This window comes from Acanthaster planci, linkage group LG02 (assembly GCF_054643075.1).
Source record: "Acanthaster planci isolate LZ-2023a linkage group LG02, COTS_SCS, whole genome shotgun sequence".
Taxonomy (NCBI): Eukaryota; Metazoa; Echinodermata; class Asteroidea; order Valvatida; family Acanthasteridae; genus Acanthaster; species Acanthaster planci.
Window position 1 is genome coordinate 18,397,771 of NC_141778.1, and position 17,650 is coordinate 18,415,420.

Here is a 17,650-nt window from a genome sequence, read left to right on the forward strand (position 1 = left end):
CTGTAAAATTTATCCCCAATACTCACAAGTGTCAAATACCCATTGAGTCTGTACCGGATGGTAATCAGTGGAATCTATGCATTTACTCAATTTTACCTGGGACAGACAAGGAGTGTGTATACATGCATTTGTTACCAGATCCAACAAGTTGAGATTGAAAGATGTTTTTGGCTCATTTTTATCATTCTCAGACAGAGCTAACTCGACTTTTTATTTTGGTAAAGAAAAAAATTAGGCAAAATTGTGGGTAAAAGTTGACAAAAGTTGATTGATTCTATCCATCGGCATTGTACAGTATTTAAGGCCCTGTAACTCAAGTACACCTCTGGCAATTTTGAACTTGTTTTGGTGGATCACATACACGAACATGAAGGGAACAGAAATTATAGGTCCGAAACCAACAAAGTTACAACTGTGTCGCAGCCAAATCAAGGATCATGATTTTCTCCTGTTCATGAATTCTTCTTTGACTGCTAATGGATACCGATTGGCACGGCACTGCATTGTTTATCCACCTTATTCCAGTTGGCTCTCTTCAGCGGCGTCTGCAGATCGTACTTCTTCTTGGCTCTCATTCCGTGGGGAAGCTCTGCTACCGGCGAGGGTGTGAAGGGGCCCCTCCCTCCTATCATGGGCACCCCACCGGGAGGAGGGGGTGCACCGGGAACTCCCATACCGGGGGGTGGTGGGGGAGGGGGTGCACCTCCACCCATACCAGGGAGTGGCGGAGGGGGTGGGGCACCACCCATGCCAGGGGGTGGTGGTGGCGGGGGCGGGCCGCCACCTATACCAGGGGGTGGTGGTGGCGGGGGTGGGCCACCACCTATACCAGGGGGTGGTGGGGGAGGGGGCGGTCCACCCCCAATACCTGGGGGTGGCGGTGGTGCTGGCACTCCTGCACCCCCTGGGAGTGGGGGAGGTGCTGGTACTGCACCTCCAGGTGGAGCTGGTACTGATGAAGGGACAAGGACACCTGATGCAATCTGGAGAAAAAGGAGTGATTTAAAAGTAGTTTAAAGTAGACGTGCTTAAAACTTTACAGGATATGCAACAATTTCACTAATTTAACCAAGCAAAGTAATTTTTCTTCCGATATTCCGGAGAACTGCTACGTCTGCTTTAAATCTAACAACCAGATGTCATTGCATACCTGTGCTTCAAGTTCTGCTATCTTCTTCTCATATTCTTCATTTTTTTTATGGGCCTGAGACAACTTTGCGTCTGATTCCTGCCGTGCTGTCAACTCTTGTTCCAGCTGGAAAAAGAATGAAATGTGAGGGTCAAAACTCGACAGAACTTTCAATGAATAAAACCTTACATACCAGTAACTTCAAAGATTCATGTAGCTGGCAAAAAATAAATGACATTTGAGCTCTGAAAATGTCTACATGTGCATTCCTAACTTTTTTATACCAATGTGATCTACACATAAAGTACATATTCTTCTCAGTCAGGAACAGTATAAGTGAACTGCTTTATGCATAGAAAAGTTACGCAAACAGTACACAGGACATCTATCCAGTCTTACAGTGACTGTGAACAAACACTGTATAAGATCTACGGTCAGAAATTGTGGGCTCAGAGTGGGAAACAGTCCTTCTTGTGCTCTTACATTTCTGTAAATGTGATAACTCAACACAACAGGTTCAACAGACCCAGGTAACCTTATTAAGTGAGCTGGGGAAATACTGTACATTTTGCCATTGTGGAGTGGGTACCTCCAGGGCTTGATTAAACAAAATTACACAGAATGGAAACATTTTACTGAGAAGAAATTTAAAAAGTGCATGTTTTTATCACCTATCAGTGATCTAGTTGGTACTCAGAAGTAGAAAAAAAGGAAAATTTCTGTACTAGTCTACAAACCCCAACTTACAGTCCTGGACAAACCTGTTGGGACACGTGTTAACACCCATACCCTTTGCATGTCCCCCCTCCCCCGGTCAATGTTGTCATCTGGAGCTGGAGCGCAGACCGCGCAGTGAGACCCAACATTGAGAGGGGCCGGGGGGGGTGGGGGCCAACAAGATTTGGCCAGGATTGTAGCTGGAAATTTACACCGAAGACGCCATTTGGTCTGAAACCACATCAAATGTTCAACATATCTGTGAACTAAATCGACAATGGGAAAGGAAAGAGCAGATTAAAAGCATTAGAGTTTAGACCTTCTCCATAGGGACTGAATTCAGCTTATCTCCGAAGGATGTGCTGTTTGTTCTCACAGACAGGAACTATAGAATTAAGTGATCATGTTGAGCACTTACTGACAGCCTTAGGCACTAGACCATTTCCAGGGGACTTGACACAATTAATGGACTAGTGGAGACAATTTACCAATGCAAAAGGACCGATGATGTCAGTTTTAAAATTGAGGACAAAAACTTTCATAATGCAATACGTATAGGGTACATTTTCATTTGAGGAAAGGAAAATCTCTCATACAGGGTAGTAGCAACAGGTCAGCAATTATTTCATTTTAATTCCACAGGATTTTGCAATTTGACTACAGCAAATTGTACTTGAGGCATTTTTCAAAAATGTCTTCCGATCTGCTTTAGGTCAAACAAAAACTTAGTTGTGTTTCCTGTTACACTAAAAAATAAATCAGGATGGTTGGTTGGGTAAAAATTTTTTTTTAATCTAAATTTTTATAGCCCCAAAAATTAGGGTCGGATGATGATCTGTAATTTTTGGGCGGGCGTCACGCATATTTGTAACAGGTATTACATGTACATGTAAGTCAGTGTAAGATGAATACTGTACATGTGCGCGTCAATATTACATATCAGCACTGTAATTGAGTAGTAAAGCAGCTGATTATTGAAATACAAACACAAGAGCCGTCCATCTCATGCCAAAAAAAAAATAATTAAAACAATACAATGTACAGGATAATGTACACAAAATGAGGTTTAGGGCAAGGCACCAGAAGTTTTTATATTTTATTGATTTGTCCAATAAACAGATATAGGTTCCGCATGATTTTCTACGTTGGGTCGGGTAACTGGCTATATCTTTGTTTGGCCTCAACACTTTATGCATTCACTTCATACAAATTAAATAATCTTTTCCCAACAGGAATTTGAATTTTGAAATCTGGTGTTCACAAGAGTGCTAATCTAAATGTAGTCTTCAAATTTGAAATGCATACTTGCAGGAAAATTAATAAAAAAACTCTTTTTCCAAGTTTAGTCAGAGCCTCAAACTGTGCAGGTGAAATTCTAGGGAAGTAAATTCCTCTGGCTGAAGGGTGAGTCAACTTGGCCTAATTTTGTTTGGCCTACTTCCTGACTGCAAATAACGTCTTGGTCTGATGTGAACCTGAAGTCTCCAGACAAACAAGTTGGCACTGAGTAAAAACTTCCTCAGCCACAACAACTTCTCCAGACTTGATGAGTTGTCTCCACAGGAAACGACTGTGGTCAAGACAAGAGGTCCCGTTGGGATGAAGGAAGACCCACGACTACAACAGCCAACCAAGCAACTCTATTTTCAAAAGACGTCAGACTGGAGAAATGACCTCACAGAACGAGGACAAATAACAACTACCTTTCAGTTATAATACCTCCTTGGTCAAATCAACCATGACAATTCCCTTCCCCCTCCCCTCGTGCTCTCATTGGCCAAGTTCTCATGAGGACATAGATGTGGAATACAGGGCCTACACATACTCACTGGCACATTAAAACCAATCCATGTCAGACCTCCTAACGGTGAGGGACACATTTTGCCAGCAGGTACCCTTGTGGCTGAGACTTACATTGAATTGATGGTCACAATAGTATAATCACAACTATAAGACTAGTGACTCACAGCAAATTTGGGAGAGAGGACAGAAAACTCGGAAGCTCTGCAAAACAAGATGACATTGGCACTGCACAGATTCATAAGTCTCCACGGACTATACCGGTCCATTACTAACAAAAAATGGAACTTATCCTCTTGAGAGACTTTTGTTTTTGAGATCCTTCAGCACAGGAAGTGGTGAAATAGGCGCACGTTCTACATGGGGCCACCAGGGGCAGTAAATGCAAGGGGAACAAAATGCCTGAAGAATTCCGTTGGTCGTTGTCTAAGGAAATGAACACAATTGAATCTGTGGGTGTGACAGAATTCCCCAGCTGGTCGGCATTTGGTTGCTACACCGGCCATGCCTCCTGGGCTCAACCTCTGGCCGAGTTGACCTGTTCCACTGTTCTCACTAGATTGGTCAGACTACTTATCACATGTCCAGATAAATTAGCACAAGCCCCACACAAACAGGTAAGAAAAGCACACTCACCTCTTTCTCTAACTTGCCTGCCTTCATCTCCAGGGTTTCACAGTACGCTTTCTCTTTGAATCCCTCTGTGAAACAAAAAAAGTGTCTTCAACAATTAGCGTCAAAACACACTGATTTTGAACCTTTCATCTATTCTAACTTGTCAGTAAATGTTCCATGACTACTTAACTTTGAGCATGTCCAAGCAATTTTGATTTACTTACCTTTGTAAATTATGCTTAAAAATGGTGAGACCCACAAACCAAAATCTCACACTAATATGATCACACCTATTTGATCAAAAGTTGTCTGGGAATCATCTGGCTAATGTGTCGGCATCCAGTGGAGGGATGTTATATTTTATGCCCATCCAATCATAAAAACCACTTTACAATCGCAGAAGACTCCAAGAGCTGCTACAGGTAGCTACTGCTCGGTAAAATCACAAAATAAATGGACTGCTTCAGACTTATACAGTTTTGTCAACTTGAATTTTTGAAGGCAAAAGTACCTGGAAAGTACTCGGCTTCAAAATTTAATTTTACAAAACTGTGATAACAAAAGTCTTACATTTAATTTGTAATTTAACCTGTATCCATTTTCCATCCAACGTCCATGTTCTCCAGCTTTGTTCACACCTAACTAGTTCAATATTTGACAGAAATACTTGGTATGTAGAAAGCACCTGACTACAACACTGCTTTAAATGCAACTTTTTTGCAAGCTACAACACCCTATTGATGGAACAAGCATTTTGTGCATACCTAACACCTGAACACAGGTGCGGCATCACCACGGTAATGGATTCTAATTCTGACAGCAGGAACTATCTACAAACAAATCAACGAACAAGGAAACTGAAGATTCAAGACTTCACATGTCCTTGATCAACTCACATAAATGGAAGGTGCTCTTGCCATAAATAATAACCAGTACCCAATTTACCGCACATGCTCACCTGTGAGAAGGTCCACGTCAATTTCAAATTTCCGTGTATACCTGAAGTCTGGATCCATACCCGATCTGTGCAGCACAATCTGAGAGACGCATTCTTCTATTAATTTGTAGTACTGTGGCCTATATCAGAAAATACAAGATCTTTCAGCAAATACTGATTTCACACTGGTACAGTCTCCTCATTCAAGTTCCAAACGGACAGGTATAATGAATGATACATATATGCTGGTACTTTGTTATTACACAATAAACGGAACCATTTCAATCTGTTCCTCTGGGTACATGTAACATTTATTCCTACACTAATAGCAGCGTGTGTATGTTCAATTTGGGATATAGCTTGTTCTTGGTAATGGAATGGGCACATTGCACTGCACTTTAATCTTTTCTTGTGCAAAAGTTTCACTGAGAGTACACATGCAGCTTAAGTAAATACCACAAAACGGTTTAAGTGGTAAGTCAAAAGAGAAAATGCGAGAAGAGTGATATATACGCGAAAAGGTGAAGAAAGTACTATCACATTTATTAAAAAAAATTGGTGAGAAATCGTAAATTGAACAAAGTCATAGGAGAGTAGGGAGACTACAAGGATAACACGAGTCTTAGGCCGTGTCCGAAATGGGCTTCCGGAGCTACGGCTAGGTCTACGCGTCTCCACGCATTTCTAAGGGAGCGAAGACCTAGACCTAGCTCTAGACCAGAGAATCGGATGCAGCCTTAGCTATTGATCAAAAAGTTCAAGTGATGAAAGTTTCTGGATGAAAACTAACAGCGACTTTACCTCATAGCACCATCTTCTCTGATCATGAGCAAGTGCTGGAGAATTGACAGGAAGAACGGCTCGGCCGGCGTGTCGGCGATGACCTGATGGAGCAGCTGGTATGCTGACTCCTCATCGGTAAGTCGCAGTTAAAGAAAAACAGACTTGAACATTCTCTGTACCTTACTGAACACACAGACCATGGTATGTACACCACTCAGAAACAAAGAAATTACCTTTGAGGCCAAACACAGGGCAATGTACTATTCACTTTTTTGTAACATTAAACAACAAGAGTGGGGATTGCAGTAACCGCTGATCTCTACATCCAAATAGCAAACAGGGAGCTGTCACAATTAAAAATGTTGAATAGTTCTCGGAAAGCAGCCAAAGTAATGAAATACAGTCATAAAGACCCAACTAGAGGAATCATTTAGCTAGGTTGAGGTGCAACAGAGAGAACCTGCACTTCTTATCACATGAACCAACTTTGCAGCAACACAAAAACTACTCTCAGTGCCAGAAACAGGTCCAATTTTTTCAACATTCAATGCGACTTTTCCATTTCCAACTCATGAAAACAACACATTTCAAAGGATATTCTATTTCAACTTTGAGCCCTTCAAAGCGATGGCAAAACTCTTCATAGTCGTCCTCTTTGTGCTCATCGAAAACTGTGACCTGGGTTTCCAGCTCATTGCTCTTATTATCTCGTAACTCCTATCAGAGTGAAAAAGGCAAAAACTTTATTTAGAATGTGCGGCTTACTTAACCCCCTGACGACGGGAATTTTTTTCCAAGAGCCGACTCAAAGAATTCCAGCCTCACTTGGCCAAGAAGGCAACCTGCCAAAATACAAATTCTCGGTTTGTGGCCCTGCGTGCTCTGCACGCTCTGAATTACACAGTGAAAAGACTCATTGTTCGGTGGCATGCAGCTCTACTCACGCTTCCACATTCCCGTTGCCTCTTTTCAAAGTGGGGACAATTGCGAAGCTGGTGATTATGATGCAAATTCGGTCTTTTCATTTCTGGGCTACACACAAAGGCCAATCACCATATATACAAGAGCCAGGGTCTGCCTTCTTTCACCGTGTTCGCTCGAGTGTGGGCCGAGAATAATAGTTGAAAAGCGGGCTGAGGATCTCAATTTCTACGGCGGCTCTTACCGTCTCCCAGCGCGAAGGGGTTAACGGCAACAGTATGAAAAATCTCTTTCCTTAATACGTTAAACTATTTACATTTTTTCCCCAGGAAATACACTTTATTGTGAGAAAGCTGATTAATTAAATGTGACAGTTGTTTAGGAGTTTCTTAAATTCCAACAAAATCTATATCACAAAAGGAATTATTCTCTCCTTTGCAGCAAAGTCAACTTAAAATGCTTCCACGTCATGAAGTCATGAAAAGTCTAGGTGTCAAAGAAATACAAGTAATCAAACATCAGACAAAATCTGTTGTGGCACATGCTAAATGAATTTATTTACAAGCTATCTAAACAAAACAACATCAAATTTTCTGAATGACTCATGGATGATGCATTCCAGCTGGTTCTTATGCTTGCAGAATTATCAAACTCCAGACATAGGGACAAGTGGGAAAATGGGATTTGAACAGAGGGGAGAGTCGACTTCTGTTTTCACTTGTCTCATAGGGCTTACCTGAAGAGGTGATGATACTGTTGGGTGTTGCCCAACAAGTGTTCCCGACAGGACTATTAACCGTTTATACTGGTTAAGACGGAAATGCCGTCACGCTGCATATTTAGCACAATGCAGCTGCCAATGAACATGCCAGCCTAAAAATAACTACTGTCAACTCACTTGATATTGTTTCAACCTAAATACTACTTTTTCAGTCAAAATCATGTAAGAGGTTTTGACTTTTAAACTCAGTGCAACTGTTTCTTCCCAGATAGCTTAGTAACTTGGACACAGCAGTCCACACACACAACAGGTCTGAGATTCAATACAAGTTTCTTGTGCTTTGCTAATTCATTTGGAATTTACAGTTGCCATCCTTTCGTTCTAGTTTCTCAAACACCTGCATCACATATGCTTGTTTTATGATGTTGAGCTCAAATCCTGTGCGGTACAGTTTCAACAACACTCAGATAAATGATTACATTGCACCTGTGATTTGCAATCTGTGATCTAACTTCAGCCACACAAAAGATTCCCACACAAATTACAACAACTTACGGGCAAGAGATCCAGCATCCCAGTCCTGAGGAATTCATTGCGTAGGTGTAACCTGAAGTCAAGCTCTTCGGGTTCATGTGGCGTGATAATGACTGCATTCACTAACTGCATGCACACCGCCTGCAAATAAATGGAGGGGAGAAATATTAGCATCTGGATAAGAGGTTGAACCAAACAAAACGAAACCAAACAAGAAGCCAAAGTGTTTCATCTCTCTACATTATGTAGCATTCAAAAATGACACTAATTGAAACATTGGCATTTTTAATACTCATTGAAACCACACACACAGAGTAACGCTTCCGAAAAACTCACACAGGACAAGGCACTGCAACGAGCCGGTTAGGTTTTTTCAAATGGCAAGTTCCTTCAAGAACACAGCACCCATGCATGAGTCGGCATATGGCTGCACTAATAGGACAGACTATTGCATGCGCGCTGCTGTTGCTGAATAGCCACGGAATACCATGGATGCACCATAACCCTCTCCACCGGACTAAACACAGGCAAAGAGGACTGATAAGAACAGAGGGCTGTCTACCACGGACAGGAAAAAGTCTTTTGCTCCCTCTGCATCCCCATCCTCGATGGTAAAGCACATACAGTGCGACTGAGTCGCCCAAACCAATTACATACATACTCGGCTGTGGATCAGCTGGGTAGTTACGGCAGAAATCAAACAGCTAAGAGAATTAAATACGCGCGACTCACAAGAGTGCGCCACCAAGAGTTTGCAACGCGTTGGCCAATCATAACGCGCCAAATTTGTCGACCCTTTCCAAATGCGCACCGAGTCGACAAATTTCGCACATTGTGATTGGCAAACGCTTTGCAAACTCTTGGTGGCGCACTATTGTGAAACGGCCCTATTGAATAGCTCTGTCTGTAGACTGACTGACAGTCAAAAACTCTCAAAACGCCATTGTTTCCCAAGATAGGACAGCAGCCACTGAATTTCAATATCTAACATGTGGCAGCTTTATATAAATCAATTAACTCTCCATCCTCACCACATTTATGGAGGCGTGGTACTCAACCCAATTGCAATAAACAACCTGGACGCACTCCACCCGCAGCTCCCGAAGACACTGTAAATTCTCATCCCAAAAAGCCATCTCTCTGAGGCTTCAGGCCCGGCTCAATTGACAAGCGACCCCAAAGTGTCCCTTATAGGCAGCTAGGGTTAAGGCAACTGTCATTTGTAACTGAACACTCCAAAGTGAGTGACTGCATTATGACGCACCGACGAAACAACACCACACATCAGCAGTTTTTGGAAGGGCGAGGCTACTGTCCCTTCCTTCAGGTTCATCAACAGGTTAGCTGTCTGTCCTAAAGACGTGCCAACATGGCTGTGACAGCCATTTGAAGACAGGCTATTGCTTTGCATTTCATTTGTCAGTCAGTGCATGCACAGACAGTCAATTTCTCCTGCAGAGGGGACCTTTCAACGTGGATAGTTTACTAACATCCAAGCCTCATGCTTAACTGTGGTAGATGTGCGTGTCCAACTATGCGCCAGTGGCAGGTGCCAGGTTGCACTGCATGGTGTCTATGTTGGTTTAGTCAAAGTTGGTGCATTGTGATTAAAAAAGAGGTACGTGACCAAAACACATTAGAATTTTTATGATAACCACAGACCACTCAAGACACTTTAAATAACAGTATTGGAAGCCCCCTTCCCCACAAAGTGCTGAGCCATGCCACCAAAAATATCCTGGACAAATAAACCATCTGCCTTGGCAGATGTCATGTCCATGTTTCACTGTTTGTAGCCCCAGAACCCGGAAGCCATTCATTCATGTGTGCAAGACATCTCACAGGTTTACCAAGCAGCTGTCAATGTCCAATCAGGTGTTCCAATCTGTTATCAGCACCTCTCCCACAACCCAGACAGCTGTAGATGACTAACCCTGATTGGTGGGTGTGAGTCACATGAGGGGTGGAGGTAGAAATGTCCATCTCGATTTAAATGCACATATAGCGAAGAAATGAAGCAAAAGACTTTGAGATTAAAGGGTACCAAGCATGCTGTTCAGTATTTTACTGTAGAAGACTTTCAACCCAACTACTACATGAATTGTGAAGCATCTGTTGGCAAACGCAATCCACCTTGAGCAGAAGTACCCCCTCATAGATTGAAAAGAGCCACATTGGTGGGGAGCATTAATTTTGTTGGTAGCGACACAACCTCAACATGTGCATTTTGTAGTCAGTTGTAAACCAGCAAAGTCCAATTCCCACCAAAGGGGCCTCTTTTGCTAGGCAATCTTCACCCTCTCTTGGTCCTGTTCAGGGCACATAGATGCATGGAGTGACACCTCAAATTGCCTCTGTGACAGCCTCAAACTATCAATAAAAATGTTTCTGCCATCTTCACAAGATTCCATCTTAGAAAATCAACATTCAGTAGTTAGCCATGTGTTGAAACTTAATTTGAATACCAGGCATCGATCTTTTTCATGGCACTTTGCAAATAAACATGAATTCCCCAGACTAGCTGGTAACTACTGCTATGTCTTCATGCGAGGCAGATCCTACGCCATTAAGACCAGCTGCAGGGGGGATGGTTGTGTGATAAAATTGCTCCTGGGTACCTCCCGACTACTATAGCTATGTAAGAACTTTCCCTGATGCATGTGATACAGTTATAGTGCACCACGCCCAGAGAATTCAAAGTTATCAGACTTTGCTGCATCTAATCAATTATCACAAATCAAAAATTGACCTTATACTATCACTTTTTTGAAGCCATGAAACAGATGTACAGCAAATGCATATCAATTCTTCAAAATCACAGACAGACAGAAGCAGCACGAGGTTCCATACCTGTAGTGTAGGATTCTCCTCCTGCTTCAGAGCCTCAATGATGGGGGCAAATCTCGGCCGACTCCTGAACTCGGCCACATCTGTGAGAGCGGCCAACACTTTCTCGTGCCTGATGAAAGAGCGGACAAAGCATACTGCCATTAAAGAGCAGCAGGCGAGTCCAGTTTGCTGCTTGTAGCATGACAAGTTGCTCTTGCTGCTCCACTAACCCTAAGCATATCTACTAGGTGCTGAACAGGGTTATCAGTCCGGTTCTTGTCCAAAGCCAGAAAATAAGGGCCAGAGAAGCCTTAATACACCTTGTGGACGCCTGATATTAGTCCAACATTTTGAATCTCAAATGTAAAAAGCCAGAAAGGAGGCTTCTGCCTGAAAACCAGCATCCCTGGTTCGGTCAGCAACTCCGTCAAAGCTACCAGTGCACAGATCCTGAAAAAAGCTACTTTACACACAAACTGCACGTCATTGATTACAATACTACCTGAGCTGGTATTCACGGAAGTAATCCTTACAGACCATCTTTAAGTCCAGATAGGAGGATGAAATTCTAATGTGTTATCAGAGTAGCAGGTCTCAAAAGGTCTTAGATTGATTGTGTAGGAAATCCCATAAGCGAGCACTTTAGGCAACTGGTGCTTAATATTTACACAACATGAGGGGAAAGTGGTTAGAGGAAGGGGTAAATTACGGTACTTGGTAGATTCCCAGGGGTGATGTGCCCATGGCAAGGGTGTATGTGTTTGTATTATGTCTTTCACAAAATCCCTCATGCTTATCGTTACGGCTGAATCACCCCCCTCTCCCTGGGCTTTGAAACTGCCCAAAGCCTATGGGCCTCACGCAGGGAAAGACCATACCATTCAGGTTGAAGGGGCAGGAGGAGGGGGTACTGACAGCAAACAGTCAACGCCCAAGACACAATGGGTTAATGTGGGAGGAAATGAAATGTTATCAATTTCTTCCTGGATAATGAAAAACACAATAAACAATGCCAGAAAGAGGGGAATTCCGCAAGTGTTGAAATAGTTGAAAACTTGCGACAAACTATTTAAACTGATCCAGCTTGATTTCAAGATATTCTGATTTACCGCTTTGTTTAAGGCAACACATTCATAAAATTGCTTCAATCTGACTGATCACACTGCAACAAACAGTCAACGGGGAGACTTTATCCCCCCAAAAAAACTTGCATGACACCCCCATACCTACCACATGAAAGCAAAGCCTGCACTGAAATCCTATAGAAACAGGTTGAATCACTCCGACAAATTCAACTTTCCTAATAAACAGCAGGCCAACTTTGGACAGTACCAATTGAACATCAGTAGTTTGGAGTCAGATTGGTTTTGGCGGGGCTGCTTCCTCAGCAAACAGAATCTTAAGTGAGGACATTCACAAGCCTTCCAGACTTCCCACAGCTAGGGGAAGGGGGTTGTGCAGCGAAAACTTGAAGTCGCGACTTACCCGCCTGGGTACAAGCACACGGCGGCAAGCAGTCGCACCGTGTCCACCATGATTTGCTCGTGCCGGGGGTCCATTGTCCCTGCCACTGTGCTCAGGGCACCCTCCTTGGAAAACACCATCTGGATGCCATACTTGTTGTTCATAAACGCCTTCAGACATTTGATGCACTCGTGTCTGATATCTACGCTCCGCTGGTCTTCCCTGGGTAAATAGAGGTTTTAAAAATTAACAGAAAATAAACTGATGTAACCATTACCAATAAAGATTTTGTTACGGTATTTTTCATCAAACTCGTCATCGAAACTTAACCGCAAGCTAATTTGACAAAACTAAAGTTGATCGGGGAGAACTTTGGAAGGTTTTGGCTTGTTTTGTTTTTCATGCGCAAAACCTACAAAGTAATATTTGATTTTTCTTTTAAATGTTTGAAAAGACCCTTTTTACTGTGCTGGAAAGCTAATCAACCCTTTGACTGCATCCTGATGACATTACAAGAGTTGAAGGGTATGGGCTTTGTGCATAAGCTGCAAAGGACACCAGGATAATATATGAGCCCCACAACCTGCCATGCTCTGACCAATCACAAAGGAGTAATAGCGAACAGCAGAGCTGTACTGTTAGTGGAGTTATTATCAAATCATCAAAAGTGTATGCAATATCACTCAGTCTCTTGAGAAACATGACAAAATATTCAAATAAAACACGGAACAGGCTATATTTTTATCCAGTGTTTTATTCGAGTCTGTTGCAAGTCCTTCTAAGTCCATCACAAGTCATTCAGTCTTAAGCCAATAAGCCACTTGTGAGTTAAATTTGAAGAAAATCTGGTACACTGTGTTATCTGATTGCACAGAAACATAATTTGAATTTCCAGGCTAAAGACACTTTGCTACACCTCATGATTCGGGGCAAGCTTTTGCAAGGGGTCTCTTATGTAACTAAGCAAAAGCTTGCCCTGAATCACGAAGTATAGCAACAGTGGTTTTAGTATGGAGAATTCAAGTTGTTATGTTCACTCAGTGGACCAGATTTTATTCAAATTTAACTCGCAAATGGCTTACTCACAAGCTTTTCAAATGAGCCGTGACAAAGCATTCTTTTGTCATTGTTCACCCTCATGCCTAAGACTGGCCTTGTGAAAGGACTTGTGACTGGCCTTGTGAAAGGACTTGTGGCCGGCCTCGTGAAAGGACTTGTGACTGGCCTCGTGAAAGGACTTGTGACTGGACTTGTGAAAGGACTTGTGGCCGGCCTCGTGAAAGGACTTGTGACTGGCCTTGTGAAAGGACTTGTGACTGGCCTTGTGAAAGGACTTGTGACCGGCCTCGTGAAAGGACTTGTGACTGGACTTGTGAAAGGACTTGTGGCCGGCCTTGTGAAAGGACTTGTGACTGGCCTTGTGAAAGGACTTGTGAAAGGACTTGTGACTGGCCTTGTGAAAGGACTTGTGACTGGCCTTGTGAAAGGACTTGTGACTGGACTTGTGAAAGGACTTGTGACTGGCCTTGTGAAAGGACTTGTGACTGGACTTGTGAAAGGACTTGTGACTGGACTTCTGAAAGGACTTGTGACTGGACTTCTGAAAGGACTTGTGACTGGACTTGTGACTGGACTTGTGAAAGGACTTGTGACTGGACTCGTGAAAGGACTTGTGACTGGCCTTGTGAAAGGACTTGTGACTGGCCTTGTGAAAGGACTTGTGACTGGCCTTGTGAAAGGACTTGTGACTGGACTCGTGAAAGGACTTGTGACTGGCCTCGTGAAAGGACTTGTGACTGGCCTCGTGAAAGGACTTGTGACTGGCCTTGTGAAAGGACTTGTGAAAGGACTTGTGACTGGCCTTGTGAAAGGACTTGTGACTGGCCTTGTGAAAGGACTTGTGACTGGACTTGTGAAAGGACTTGTGACTGGACTTGTGAAAGGACTTGTGACTGGACTTGTGAAAGGACTTGTGACTGGACTTGTGAAAGGACTTGTGACTGGACTTGTGACTGGACTTGTGAAAGGACTTGTGACTGGCCTTGTGAAAGGACTTGTGACTGGCCTTGTGAAAGGACTTGTGACTGGCCTTGTGAAAGGACTTGTGACTGGACTTGTGAAGGGACAACACTGTTTTATTACTGGTCATGTCTTGTTATTTAAGGCCTTGCTTGCACACATAATTTGATATGTCATTGATCTCCACTGTTCCACCAAAATCCATTATAGTTTCAGGCAGCTGACCTGTTGGTGAAATCATTGATGATCTTCAGTATCTCTCCCAGGCCACTGTCCCCAAACTGCTGGACCCAGCTGATGGTGTTACTGCCCAGGGACACCTTCAGGGAGCTGAGGGTGGAGAGGAGGCGCTCCGAGTCCCCCGACCCGCAGTGCTTCAACTCCAAGATGTAGTCGCCCGGTTTCTGCACCATTTTTCTATTCTGAGGGAGATCAAGAAATGAAAGGGGAAAAAAATCAGATTGCATTGTCTTTTTGTACACCTGTTGAGGGCACCTTTCTACAATGTACATGCACATGGCCTCCTATAATGGGCCATGTCCATGTATATGTGCACTTAGTCCAGGTTGGACGTCGCCTACATTGCATTGCGACTAATGTCCAGGCATAAAAGTCCTCCTACAATGCGAAATTTTTTGAACGTTTTTTCTCACATTTTTACCTTGCAAAGACGGCTCAAATGTCCTTCACAAGTGCCTTGTATCCCGAATTCCATAAATGCTGTGTTGAAATTACTAAATACGCCCGCAGACAACATATTTTGTAGGAAATTTTGCGAAACTCCACACTGTCCGTCACGATCTACTCTTATACCCTGGACGTTAGTTGTAGTGTAAATGAAGACAAAGTCCAACCTCGGCTAATGTACACTGTACATGTAGTGGTAAAGGCTTAGCATGCCAGTTTAGATAATATATGCTACATGTGTATTAGACATATCATGTACATAATGTATATGTATGTACATGTACGCTGTAGTGAGAGTGAAACATCACATAAAACACATTATGCTTGCGGGTAGTTAGGTCATTGCATACAGATTTTTAACCCTGACCATGCAACTAACCCAACAAAACTCTACATGGAAATTATTTACACAGGGCATTGTACAATAATCATGTTTTTTCAAAAAAATTGTTTACTGCTTTTCCAAAACTTACACGCAGGACACAGTCTGCCTTCCGATTTTATTTGAAAAAAAAAACAAGTTTATATCAACTAAATATTACAAGCCCGTGAATGGCTGATCACATCCCAGCAAATTTGGCTGACATACTGTGGTTTTCAATGACTGACAACGACTGTATATTGTATCAACCAAAAAAGGTATACATTTTTGTTTTTACAGCATTTGTGTTTTCAACAGACCATGTGACTGTGACAATCCCTCAGTGCAATTCCATGTCCTGTACTGTGCTGGATATGAAGGTGGCCAAATCCAATGAAATAACTCTTGGGGCCATTCTTTAAGTACAGAGCATGTTTGCCTTCATTTGCAGCAGGAGGAGCAAATTGAGTTCTTGACAAAATTTTTAAAGGGCCTTTAAATCAAAATTCAATATCTGGGCTCTGGCGATTTGCATCTCATTTTGTGACCTGTACATATGCAGTTTGGCTCAAATGTCGAGATTTCAGAGAGTATTACTGTGTTTCTACATGTACTAGACATGTATACATTCATTTGACTACAGTCTGGCCATCAATGTCTACACTTGTTGCAGACACACATACATGCATTCAGACATGATGCAATATACACGAGTACATGTAAATATATCACCATGCTGAAGTGCCAGCGTTACGACGGTGTGTTTACAAATGCATTTATTAATGTAATGGGAGCAGATCCCTTTTCAAATTTAAGGAAGTGGCTTTCGAAATTGATATCAAAACCATTTGAGTGAAAAACCCTTGCAGCAATGTGACACTAAGTAGGACAAAAAATGAAATATCCTGGACGGTGCTCCCTTTGTGCATGAGGCTCTTAGCGCTGAAACTGATGGCAATCAACAGCCAAATTCCCTGAGGCTTTTTAGCAAATAGATGGAACATTCAGTGTTAAAATATTTTACAAGCATACATGTATATGTGACACATGACCGGAAATCCAAAATGTTAAACTCTCTCCAAAACTCGGAAGCCTTTCCCAATGACAACTACAGACTCTTCTCATTTTGCATACTATTTGTATGAGCAGCAAATCAGTTAAAGCCATTTTCCTGTTGGTTAGCGACAAGTGTTGCTTCAGAAATGCAATTTATAGAACCTTATTACATATGAAAATGGGTTGTTCAAGCATTCAGAAGCAGTATTGTTCATTTGGTGTTTGATGGTACTCATAGGTGACTCAGTTATATTTTCAAATTCTGTGACACTTCCTTTTGCTTTTGCACTGACCAGACATGGTTTTCTGTAACCACCAGTAAGCCATAACTACAGTGTATGACCGTAATACGAAAAGGGGGTAAGGCTCTACTCCATTGCTACATTTAGCTAGAATGGACTTCCGCTACTGCATGTTCCTCTTTTTCCCTCCCTCTCCCTCAACCTTGACACCGACCAATCCTGGGCATTAACCCATGTGGCCACGTCTGATTGTTTCAACATCCAGGAAGAAATTGATCAAATATTTCATTTCCTTCTTTCCTGCAGCGACTGTCTGTGACGGGTGACCGTTGATGGCGGTTATCTCCTATCGAGGGACAAATCACAATTAAAGCCAGATGGGTGCAAGAACGCATGACTTTCTGGCAGAGGAACTACAATTCGAAAAACAGCTCTGAATACAGGGTTTTTTCCAATATACTGCAATTCAAAAAGCAGAATGGACTGGCCTGTTTTTAAAGTAGTAGAGATGTAAACATCAATTGTCAAAATGCCTGAACCATTTCTTCCTTGAAGTCAATCCAGACAGGTACATGTAGCTTTGGTGGACATTCTGTCCAGCAATCTGCATGAGCACTGACAATAGCCGAGCATAGAACGTTTTAATCAGCAAAAACAGATTGTACGGTTATAAACCACTGTTAATTGCTTGAAACTGATAGTTGATTCGGCAGTGAAATTTTGTTTGCTTCATTAGGGACAGGTGGTGCTTGGGGGAGGAATTCTTCTCCTTTGTAAGCAGCTCATTTAACAATGTTCCATTCAATGTAAGTTTGTAACTCTGTCCAAGAACCAT

The 17,650-nt window shown here is 42.5% G+C and overlaps 1 protein-coding gene across 2 annotated transcripts in view; it reads right to left on the reverse strand.

Annotated features, from left to right (window-relative positions):
* LOC110989357 (protein diaphanous homolog 2-like) overlaps window positions 1–17,650 on the reverse strand; it is a 54,759-nt gene that overhangs the window by 12,569 nt on the left and 24,540 nt on the right. For both annotated transcript variants that reach the window (XM_022253686.2, XM_087132989.1), the window contains exons 4-13: window positions 14,695–14,891; window positions 12,472–12,672; window positions 11,008–11,116; window positions 8,179–8,298; window positions 6,580–6,698; window positions 6,000–6,116; window positions 5,220–5,338; window positions 4,283–4,347; window positions 1,151–1,255; window positions 516–983 (exon numbers count right to left, since the gene is read on the reverse strand). In XM_022253686.2, coding sequence (XP_022109378.2) covers window positions 516–983; window positions 1,151–1,255; window positions 4,283–4,347; window positions 5,220–5,338; window positions 6,000–6,116; window positions 6,580–6,698; window positions 8,179–8,298; window positions 11,008–11,116; window positions 12,472–12,672; window positions 14,695–14,891 — 1,620 coding nt within the window. The remainder of the gene's footprint in view (window positions 1–515; window positions 984–1,150; window positions 1,256–4,282; window positions 4,348–5,219; window positions 5,339–5,999; window positions 6,117–6,579; window positions 6,699–8,178; window positions 8,299–11,007; window positions 11,117–12,471; window positions 12,673–14,694; window positions 14,892–17,650) is intronic.